The sequence below is a fragment of the Centroberyx gerrardi genome, chromosome 4, assembly GCF_048128805.1.
Source record: "Centroberyx gerrardi isolate f3 chromosome 4, fCenGer3.hap1.cur.20231027, whole genome shotgun sequence".
Taxonomy (NCBI): Eukaryota; Metazoa; Chordata; class Actinopteri; order Beryciformes; family Berycidae; genus Centroberyx; species Centroberyx gerrardi.
In genome coordinates, this window is record NC_136000.1 from 3,688,397 (window position 1) to 3,699,774 (window position 11,378).

Genomic DNA, 11,378 nt, shown 5'->3' on the forward strand with positions numbered 1-11,378 from the left:
CCTGGGCAGCCGCGTCAAGCTAACACTGTTAGCTACAACAACACCGGAACTAGCATTATTCTGCCTTCAAAATAAAAGTTTACAATTTGTTGCTCGTGAAAGTGTTATTTTCAAAACGTCCTTATTGTTCATTACATATATTATGGAAGCCATATATGCCTATGTAAGATGCCATATAGACCCAAGCAGGCTATATTTGCATAGGGCTAATTCTCAAACACCAAACTTCTACCAGACAAACGTATATAGTGTCTTAAAAGTCTATTTGAATGTATTTCTCCGTCTGTATTGTTCATAAAGCTTATCGGCCTGGGTTCAAATCTGTCAGAATAAGATACGATTGAAAGGTTAGAATAGACGTAGAGACACTTCGTCTGGTGTGAGTTTGGTGTTTGAACATTTCTTCACATCGCTTTGGCAGCTCTGTACCATAGACTGTAAAAAAAAAAAAAAAAAAGTGCTCTACCTATATGGCATCTTGCCTATATGACTAGCAATATATGCTGTCAGAAGGTGAAAAGGACATTTTGCAAATAAATAAATAAGTAAAGCAGCAATTGTATTTTAATTTACTACAAATACCCCCATAAATACATTCTTTACTTTAATTTAATTTCTCAAAAAAAAAAAAAAAAAAAAAAAGGTCAATCGCGTTTGCTTGTGAAGGTTTTATTTAGAAGGTTATGACCAGAAGTCCTGTATGTTCTTCTGTCTGACTTGACGGTGGTCCTGCTGTGGGGTCTGTAGAACCTGATGGAAACCCGATGTTTTTCCCCCTGTTGTTTTTTTCATCTGAAGTGAAAAATATATATTATAATTTATATTAGTTATTCACCGCGTCGCGGAGCTGCTGTTTCCTGAACGGGTAACGTTACCGTGTTTCCTCCATCAGCCGCTCGAGCTGCTGGGCGGTGTTGTGTTTTCAATGGGCGTTCATCCCGCTGAGTGAAGTGATAAATAGCCTACAGTCAAATATACGATTTTATGTCATGATGATCCGGTCAGATCAGCTGATAGCTTTATAATAAAAATATTAAAATACAAAGCAGAGTGGAAGCTTATTCCGAAATATCATTACAACATTCCGATAATAATCCTACATTTGTGGTACTCAATAAATAATGAGTTTATAGTGGCCATATTGTTCTTTATGCTGATGTGATGTCCTATAATATCACTATAATAATCAGATAATATTCCTGTAGGGAGTTATAGTAGTGTGTCTATGGAACCTAATGTTTCTATATTTCTAATCTCCTATGATATAATTATGATATTCCTATAATATTCCTTTAGAGACTTATATTTTTGCTGTGATTTTGTTTAGTGTCCTGCTAAACTTGATCATAGGATGACTGCAGTTGTTTTTGTTTAGAGTGATGATGAATGACACCGTTCTAAACTTTGTTAACAGGGTTAGGGAGCGGGCGAACAGCAGCATGCTGGCCAGGAAGGGCCTCCTGCCGGACGGCTTCCTGCTCACCCGGCTGGCCGAGGACCAGAACCAGCCGAGCCGCTTCCGCTCCAGGTCCCAGAGAGCCCGCTTCATCACCAAGACCGGATCCTGCAACGTGGCCCACAAGAACATCAGGGAGCAGGTAGAGCAGAGGAACACTGCATCATTCTTCTTCTTCTTCTTCTTCTTCTTCTTCTTCTTCTTCTTCTTCTTCTTCTTCTTTTTGTCCAGAGATTTAGATGTTTTGTCATTTTTTTAATTTTCACTTTGCCTTCATTTAATTCTGGGAAAACACATAGAAGCCCTGTGATGGACTAGCAACCTGTTCAGTGTGTTTCCCTGCCTTCCACCCAGTGCATGCTGGGATAGGCGCCAGCATGGAGCACGGGGCGTGACGTGAATAGGAATATGGAAAATGAATGAATGAGTGAATGAAAACACACAGAGGGATGGAGTGCAGACATGCCTGTCTCCCTGACCGGGCATGCAGGGCACATGCCCCAGGGCCCCAGACCACCAGGGGCCCCAAAATATTCTACCGTGTCCGTGTTCAATGCATTTTACAACATTTCACGAATTTCAATTGAAATGTGCAGTTTATGTTTATGGGGCCCAAGTCACAGCCTCTAATGACATTTCCTTTGATGCGGAGGCCCCAGTCACAATTATTAAACTGCCACCTCCTATTTTTGTTGACATGCAACAAAAATAGGAGATAATATAATACTTCCATGGAGAGAAACTCAAATAATATTTGCAATCATCAGTTAAAACATTCACCAGACATCACAGTATAGTCCATATGTCCATACTAACGGACATCATTGTTCCAGCTGCAGCCTCAGTGTGTGTGTGTCTGTGGCGGCAGGGCCGGTTCCTGCAGGATGTCTTCACCACCATGGTGGACCTGAAGTGGCAGCACTCGCTGCTCATCTTCACCTCGGCCTTCCTCTGCTCCTGGATGCTGTTTGCGATGGTCTGGTGGCTGCTGGCCTTCGCCCACGGAGACCTGGAGCCTCGTGACCCGGAGGGCGAGCCGGGCCGCGTCCCGTGTGTGACCGCCATCCACTCCTTCACCTCCGCCTTCCTCTTCTCCATCGAAGTCCAGGTGACGGATACTATTATTATTATTATTATTATTATTATTATTAGTAGTAGTAGTAGTAGTAGTATCAGCATTATTATTGACTCAGCCAGGTTCACAATCTCCTGCCAGTTTTGTAACAGTAACACCCTAGCAACCACTAGTAATTGCTTAGCAACCACCTTGTAACACTTTAGCAACCACTTGTAATCAACTAGCAACCACTAGAAATCACCTAGCAACTAGGGATGCACCGATACCGATACTGGTATCGGTATCGGTGCCGATACCAGGCTAAAATAGAATATCGGTATCGGAGATTTTACCCAAGACTAAAATCTGATACCGAAAGCCATGAGTAACATGTAAGAAATAAAAGCAAACTGTCTTGATTTTATGCATTTGTGGCACATAGAAGCCTGTATTTCTCAAACAGTGGGAAAAACAAAGATTTTATCTCAATAATTTTGTCCATTGACCCCAAACTAAGGAAGTAAGCCTGCACTGTTCAGTAAAAGTAATGGATCGGATCGGTACTCGGTATCGGCCGATACTTAAACTTTCATACTCGTAATCGGTATCGGCATTGAAAAAGTGGCATCGGTGCATCCCTACTAGCAACCACCTAGCAACCATTTGTAATTGCTTAGCAACCAACACCTAGTAATCACCTAGTAACAACATACTAATACACTAACACCATAGCAACCACTCATACTCACCTAGCAACCACCTATTAACACCACAGCAACCACTAATACTTACCTAGAGAACACATAGAAACACCCAAGCAAACACTTGAAATCACCTAGCAACCACCTAGTAACACCCTGGCAGCCACTTGTAATCACCTAGCGCTACCTGTCCACCAGCATTGCTGTGCAGAAATCACCTGCATTGTCTTCAGGAAATGCACCTTTCTAGTTATTATTATTATTATTGACTAAGCCAGGTTCACAGTCTGCCAGTTCTACTGTCAGTATCACAGTGAAGGTTGTTAGCTCAACACCGTCACCATGTCTGCTGCAGGTCACCATAGGTTTTGGAGGGAGGATGGTGACGGAGGAATGTCCGCTGGCCATCACCGTGCTGATCGTCCAGAACATTCTGGGTCTGATCATCAACGCCGTCATGCTGGGCTGCGTCTTCATGAAGACGGCTCAGGCCAACCGCCGCGCCGAGACGCTCATCTTCTCCAGAAACGCCGTCATCGCTCCTCGCAACGGCCGGCCCACCTTCATGTTCAGAGTTGGAGACCTGAGGAAGAGTATGATCATCTCTGCTACCGTCCAGCTGCAGGTGAAGTCCAGCTCCACCTTAACTGAGACCCTTTAACTCTGCCTTAACTAAAACCCTTTAGCTCTACTTCAATGAAAACCCTTTAGTTCCACCTTAACTAAAACCCTTTAACTCTACTTCAACTAAAACCCTTTAGTTCCACCTTAACTAAAACCCTTTAACTCTACTTTAACTAAAACCCTTTAACTCCACCTTAAATAAAACCCTTTAACTCTACTTTAACTAAAATCCTTTAACTCTACCTTACCTAAAAACCTTTAGTTCTACCTTAACTAAAACCCTTTAGCTCTACCTTAACTAAAACCTGTAAACTCTACTTCAACTAAAACCCTTTAGTTCCACCTTAACTAAAACCCTTTAACTCTACCTTAACTACAATTGCTTTAGCTCAGCCTTAACTAAAACCCTTTAGTTCCACCTTAACTAAAACGCCTTCAGCTCCACCCTAGCTAAAACCCTGTGGCTCTATCTTAAGTAAAACCCCACTAACTCTACATTAACTAGAAAGCCTTTTTATCTCCACAGCAGGAAGGCAGCAGTGGGAGCTGAACTGCTTAAATATTCAAATGAAGGCTGTTTTTTCTACCGGCCAGTCTGCTGTTTTCAATTAAAAAAACATTTATGCCGTGCCACATGTTCCAAATCTACTGTCAGGGTAGTAAGACTGAGTCTGTCTGGGAAAACTGAGGCTGGTTCATAAGACTGAGTCTCTCTGTCCAGGTGATCCGGCGCACGGTGACGGCGGAGGGCGAGGTGATCCCGGTGTGCCAGCTGGACATCCAGGTGGAGAATCCTCTGAGGAGCAACGGGATCTTCCTGGTTTCTCCTCTGATCATCAGCCACACCATCGAGAGAGGAAGTCCGCTGTACGAGCTCTCCGCCCAATCACTGGCCTCCGACGACCTGGAGATCATCGTCATCCTGGAAGGTCAGACGCCATGTAGGCCTGGATCCACCAGCGTGGATCCACTAAGATGGATTCATCAGTATGGATCCACCAACATGGATTTACTAACATGGATCCACTAATGCTTAGTGCCATTCCAAATGCATGTTTATTCCAACTGGGTTAATATTTATTGGTGTATTAAAAAGTTAAGTAAGTTTCCCTGAGGCTTCAACCAAGCAACTACTTTGCTCACAGCCAAACTTGTCTGTGTGCAAAATTGTATACATACCTTTTTAGACATACTTCTCTTAGTTCTTAAGTAGTGTGTTTTAAGATGCAGTTTTCTAGTTCTGGAATTGCATGTTTTAAGATGTACAGTACTTTTCCTAGTTCCTAAATAGTGCCAATCAACACATAACAGTGAGCCTCTGGTGTTGATAAATCACATCCGTCAGTTTCCTATTTCCCTCCCTGTATTTTGACTGGAACAGTCACATATGCAATAAGGTAAAGGTACAAAGAACAGTTGCATCCTGATTGTTCTATTTTTTCAGGTGCAAATCCCCATTGAGCTGTTATAGAAAACAAGAATTTTGCATCTGCTATTTGATTTGTGCTAGCGCAAACCTAGTGGATTAGCCTTAGTCTTGTTCTACAGAGAAAGCAATGTAATCCCACACACTGTCTACACTTGCATGATACTTAAATGTGATGTTTTGGTCATTGGACCTTCGTCAGTCTCATTTGTTAGGCTCGTATTTGCCTGATGAAGGTCCTGTGACCGAAACCTCACAGTTCAAGTTCAAGTTCAAGTCTGTTTATTTGTCATATGCACAACATACACAGGTAAACATACACAGGGTAAACAGTGCATTTGTTTTTGTCCTACGCACCTGTCACTCAAGACTTGTAAGTGTGCAAAAATTCTCATTCTTTATCTGCTGTGGAGCTAACAGCAGTTTGATTGGCAGGTGTGGTGGAAACCACGGGGATCACCATGCAGGCGCGGACCTCCTACACTCCTGAGGAGATCCTGTGGGGGCGGCGCTTCGTCTCCATCATGACGGAGGAGGACGGACGCTACTCTGTGGACTACTCCAAGTTCGGAAACACGGTTCCCGTCCGGATGTCGTCGCTCAGCTCCAAGGAGCTGGACCAGACGCGCGGCGTGCAGGACGGCGCGGCCGACCCCCAGCCTCAGGGCTGGGGGCTGGTCCGGGCCGGCAGGGGGGGCTTCCGCAGGGGGGGGCGCGCCTCCGATAGCTCCGCCCCTCAGCCCTGGTACGCCCAATCAGAGAAAGAGGTGGAGAAAAACAACGGGCAGAAGAAAAAGGTGCAGCTGGAGGTGATTGGACAGATCGAACAGGAGGGGCTTGGAGAGATGAGCGACTGAGAACCAGGAAATACTCAAATACTCTCAGTACAAATAGACTGTCAGCGGGAACATTTTAGTGTCGACTTTCCCTGATGACATGTTGCTCTGCCTTGAGAGCGCTTCTCCTGTTATATTATACATTATATTCCATCTGATAAAGCACAGTGTTTATATTCTACATTATATGCCAGTAACATAAAACCCAGTGTTATGATACATTATATTCCATCTGATAAAACCCAGTATTTATATTACACATTATATTCCAGTCACATAAATCCCAGTGTTTACATTATACATTATATTCCTCTGGCTCAGATCATGGCACTTTAGCTGTTGATGTTGTTCATGCTCCTTTGTGATCTTTAGGGTTTGTGTAATGTCTCCAATTTGTATGATTTTACATGTTTCTGTCTGTCTCTCTGTCCATAAAGTGTTATTTATGAAGCCATCCTGCCATGATGTTTAATAAATCTATTTTTTGTATTTAATTACATTATGTTCTGCTGAGGGAGCAGTTGAGGTTAAATGTAGAAAGATTCCGATTAATTAATTACGAATTCCGTTACCGACTCATTCCCAATGTACTGCCAGCTAGGGCCGATTCAGTTATGTGTACAGCTAATGTCAAGCATTGAGGAGGAGGCTTATGAATGGAGGTTTAATGAGGAACATCATGTGTTAAAGTACGGCGCCTTGTCTTCTACATATAGTCAATATAGAGAAGTCAATATAGAAGACCACAGCACTGGAATGCTTCATACATCAGAGATAAAACAACATCTGGAACACAGCTGGAAGTCTCTTCCATTCCACCAGCCTGGTTTGGAAGAGACCAGGCTGTGATGTTAATGTGATGTATTTCCTGTTGAAACAGGATGTTGGGGTGGGATCATTCAAAAGTGTAAACCAATAGGACCAGTTAGGGAGAGAAAGGCAGTTTTATTGGATAGGACGGGCGGAAGGGCAGTTTTCCAAGAAGGAAAAGTAATGGGATTTTGATATAAAAATACAAGAAAATAAACATTTTGTAATTTTTTTGCCATTTATTGTTAAATAGGTTTATGTTATGACATGGAAAATTAGCTAACAAGGTGAAAAAGTCATTTTTCATTTCATTGTGACTTTAAAACCCGACCTGAGAAGCTGGACTCACAGGCGACTCACAAACAGCAACACGCCTTTTAGTTCATGTTAATTTTACAAAACAAAAATCAGTAATTATCCTAAAAAACTTAAATAGCTAGCAGTTAGTTAGCTACAAAGCATTCAGACTGAACACCACCAAACGCTCAGCAGGGACCCCGCCAGAGCCAGGACGGGTGTTGCCATGGTAACAGCGCTGCCGCCGTTGCACAGGTTGCTGCTGCAGCATCGGTAGGTGAAGCCGGAGATTGCCGGAAACATCTGGGTGAGCCGGGAGTTATCACAGTCTGTGTACCTGATGCACTGACGGATGGTCTTCCCTCCTGCAGAGGAAACACACACACACACACACACTAGTGGGTTTGACACAGAAGAGGAAATCCTGTATTTAGCAGAGTATAGCAAACTGTCAGCAACACAATCCCAGACAGCAACGCACCTCTTTCACTGAGAGAGATGCAGGAGTCTTCGTACGTGCACTCCTGCACGTTCTGGCAGCGCCCGGTGTAATCTGAGCACTTGTAGCAGCGAAGCCCAGCGCCTGCACAACAAGAGGCAGAGTCTAACAACCTGCAGCAGTCGGTAACACTTTATTCAGCAAGTGCAATGTTCATACTCAACCATCAGGCAGAGTTGTAGTCAAGTCCGAGTCACGAGTCAAGACTGAGACCAGAGTTTATCAAGTCTGAATCAAAACCAAGACGAGAGCTTATCAAGTCCAAGTCATATGGAAGAGGATTCGGGCCACATGAAAAATGTATTTGAGTTCGTAGCGTAATCACAGAATCGGTTAAAACAGTGTTGCTGCTGCAGTGGAAAGATTCAGATTCATTAGTTACGAAAGTCTTTTAATCCAATAACAACTCACTCCCAATGTACTGCCAGCCAGGGCCGATTCAGTTATGTGTACAGCTACTTTTATTCTCCACAGTTCTCAGCAGTTATTGTGATATTTAATGTTTCCCAATAGCTATTTACAGTGCTGTGTAGTATAGTAGCAGCACTTTTGACTTGGTGATAAACTAGTTCAGACCACAGAAGTTTCTGCAGGTCCAGGTTTAACACAATGTTTAATGAACCTTTGGTCCCAGAAAAGAATCATCGAGGAGGCTCATGAACGGAGCTTTAATGAGGAACGTGATAAAGAACGTTCTGATTTTAAACTCAGAACTCAAATACATTTTTCACGTGGTCCTAATCCTCTTGGGTCGAGACAAGACAGAGTCCAGAGCTGATCAAGACCGACTCAGAGATTTTGAGGGGGGGGCGAGGCCGAGTCAACTAACCCCGACCTGAGACCAGAACAATGAGTCCAGTTCAGGACCGTGACTGTGGCTGTCTTGGTCTGCGGTCAGAGTGAGGACTCAGTGTCTCTGCTAACATTTCAACACAAAGAACAAACATTACGTAGGCTTTTTGGTAAAATACAACTGGACATGTGATAGAGATCAGTACATGACAGAAGGCAATCACAGAGTTAAGCAGAACACTTTATAACTTACAGTTTGCTCATTGCCAAATTGTCACATCAGCCACGGACGCTGAAATTATGATGCAGTATCATAACCTGCATGCAAGAGTATTGATGTAAATACTCATCATAATACTCAGCGTTGGCTGTCTGAGACCCGGTCTAGACCGAGACGAGACAAAGACTCTTGAAATGTGAAAAAGTAGATTTTCAACAGTGTCACAAAATGTATTTACTGCATCTGTACAGACGATGTAAACTTAATTCTGACCCTAACCCTAGGATAAACTCTAACCCAGACACTGCTTATCTATATATAGATAAGCAGCAAATTTTGAAGTGTTAATAAGTGTAGATTGGACTCATATAACCACTGGCAGTGTTGATTTGAACAGTTTCAGAGTTAAATTAACACTGACAATTTAAGCATCACCTGAAGTTCAGGTGATGTTTCAGATGTTTTAGTGACACATTACAGTCACTTGGTAGTAAGTTGTGTATCAGCATTGGACAATCTGAACAAAGTGTTTGTCCCAGTAGTTCAGCTCTCTAAACCTAAACTGGCCTGATGGAAGTTCATGAGCAGCATCAACAGTTAGTAGTCTTGTACTCTTCAGTCTGTCTGTCTTCCTCTCTGGAGGAGCCTGCAGCAGCAGCAGAGGAACTCCAGTCATCTGTCCTGGTCCACTCACCCAAATCAAGCATCCCCAAACAAACCAGCAGGCATAATCCGAGGGAGCGCTTCATGTCGTCGCCTCGCAAACGAGAAGTAGACTGAATGGAAAGCAGCTGGGCGTGTGCGTGAGGCAGAGGAGCAGGTACAGAGCAGCACACTGACCGGCCGTCTTCCCCACACTGAGCCAGGCAGACGGCGGGGACGGAGCGGACAGACGCTCTTTGTCCACCGAACCACAAAGACTCGCTGTCCGGCCAAACACCTCCCCCTCCCCCCCCCCCACCAACAATCACTTGGCCACAGCCTCACCAAGGATTTCACTATGGCCATCGTACTCTGTTTTCATACAGTTCTCTTCAGCTATTTAAAGCTCTTTCATACAGCGGAGTGATTCGATTGGTTTCCCATTGTATCTCTACTATATAGTGATGTGCATACTGAAATGTTATTTTACTCCATCATGTTCATCATGTCTCTGACCTGGTTAACTCTGTAGTTTTAGACATTTACAGTCTTACAAGATGAAATCTGCTTTCAAAGTCTGCACATGGAAACACTAACAAACAGACATACAGGAATATGGGAAACAATGGGAAACAGGAACAGACATGAAGAGTTCACAGCACACAGACATGTAGACATGCTGGCACTACAGAGATACAGTACAGGTCACCAAGTTGAAAGTTGAGGATTTTGGTGACAGTCATCTTCCCCCTGACCTTCCTCATGCGTCAGTAGGCCACATGCCTTTGAAGCCACGCGGCTCCAGCAACAACAGCAACAACAAATGCCAATCCAACGCCAGTCTCTCCCACAGGACTGGAAGAGGGCCGGTCTGTCGCTGTGGAGCCTCATAAGCCGCTGTCGGGTGAAAACCTCGTGAACCCTGGTGATTTTTGGCCTTTATCTGACAGTAGAGAGAGAAAGGAAAGATTGGGAGAGACAGGGGGATGACATGTGACCTGGGCTGGATTGCAACCCAGGACATTGCAGTGACATGGTGTGCACCTTAGACCTCTGAGCCACCAAGATGCCCAAATTTTAGTGATTTTCATAGAGTCCAAAAAGAGAGGAACGCTACTTTGGCTTGTGGATGTAACAGTGGAGAAGTGCTGGTTGGAAAAAGGGGTACACATGCAAGATTATCCGTAAAGAAAAAATTCCATGGCACACAAAAATGAAAAAGCCTTTATTAATGTGGCTGATGCATGGCAAGAATTGAAAAACCCACCAACGTTGGTGCGTTTTTTAATGCTTTTTTTTCAATTCTGATTGTGGCTCTAATTGTGATTTTCATGTTTTAACTTCAACTGAAGGATTTCCTGCTCCTCTGTGGGTTGAGAAAATTCTACAACCCTTGTGGACTTATGAAATCCTTTCAAAACCAATTGGATAAACTCAGAAATGCATGGCGGTCAATCTGAAAACAAGACTGCTCTTCTTAGTTCCTGACATTTTGGAGATGGGAGGTTTTCACCCGACAGCAGCGTCACGCACCGATACAGCAGAGCAGAAAGCCAGCGACTCTGAGTGCTGCAGGCGTGACTGTACAAGCGTTTTGTCCGGCCGGTAGCTGGTCGTCTTGTCGTGTGTCAGTCCCAGCGTGTGACAGACGGCCAGTCAGCGGCGGCAGACAGAGGAGCGTCTGTCTCCGCCTCCAGCTGCGCTCCGCATCTGGATGGAGCGCTTGTCCACACATCAGCTGGGAACAGTTTTCCATTTAAACTGCTTCACTTACACTGGAGCAACAGTGGGGAATTAGTTTGATAGATACAGACCAGAGGACTATTAACAGAAATTGACACCATAGTTGATTTTCTCCCATTTCCCTCAATTGTCCATCAAGAGGCCATTTGCCTCTTGCCAGGCCGTCATTGTAAAATAGAATTTGTTCTTGATTGACTCGCCTGATTGAGTCAAGCTTAAATAAATAAATCAAATAAAAGTGCCAAGCTCTTTGCAGACTTCCTTCCTCCTGTCCT

General features: G+C 43.9%; 2 protein-coding genes across 2 annotated transcripts; one reads left to right on the forward strand and one right to left on the reverse strand.

Moving 5' to 3' along the window:
- The first annotated feature begins 1,439 nt into the window (after window positions 1-1,439).
- On the forward strand, window positions 1,440-6,121 carry kcnj11l (potassium inwardly rectifying channel subfamily J member 11, like). The gene is made up of 5 exons (XM_071900127.2): window positions 1,440-1,598; window positions 2,325-2,564; window positions 3,570-3,839; window positions 4,560-4,767; window positions 5,700-6,121. Exons 1-5 carry the CDS (start codon window positions 1,440-1,442, stop codon window positions 6,119-6,121), a joined length of 1,299 nt encoding a protein of 432 aa, XP_071756228.1.
- Window positions 6,122-7,182: 1,061 nt separating this feature from the next.
- cd59b (CD59 molecule (CD59 blood group) b) lies at window positions 7,183-9,518 on the reverse strand. The gene is made up of 3 exons (XM_071900141.2): window positions 9,413-9,518; window positions 7,689-7,790; window positions 7,183-7,572 (listed from the first exon to the last, which is right to left on the reverse strand). The coding sequence occupies exons 1-3, from the start codon at window positions 9,465-9,467 to the stop codon at window positions 7,373-7,375; spliced, it is 357 nt and encodes a 118-aa protein (XP_071756242.1). The 5' UTR covers window positions 9,468-9,518; the 3' UTR covers window positions 7,183-7,372.
- Between the last annotated feature and the right edge of the window lie 1,860 nt (window positions 9,519-11,378).

Coding starts and splice junctions, on each gene's coding strand:
- kcnj11l (XM_071900127.2), top strand. CDS start 1,440: ATGCTGGCCAGGAAGGGCCTCCTGCCGGACGGCTTCCTGCTCACCCGG. Junction 2,565..3,569: donor TCTTCTCCATCGAAGTCCAG/GTGACGGATACT, acceptor TGTCTGCTGCAG/GTCACCATAGGTTTTGGAGG. Junction 3,840..4,559: donor CTGCTACCGTCCAGCTGCAG/GTGAAGTCCAGC, acceptor CTCTCTGTCCAG/GTGATCCGGCGCACGGTGAC.
- cd59b (XM_071900141.2), bottom strand. CDS start 9,467: ATGAAGCGCTCCCTCGGATTATGCCTGCTGGTTTGTTTGGGGATGCTT. Junction 7,791..9,412: donor TTTGGGGATGCTTGATTTGG/GTGAGTGGACCA, acceptor CTTGTTGTGCAG/GCGCTGGGCTTCGCTGCTAC. Junction 7,573..7,688: donor CATCTCTCTCAGTGAAAGAG/GTGCGTTGCTGT, acceptor TTTCCTCTGCAG/GAGGGAAGACCATCCGTCAG.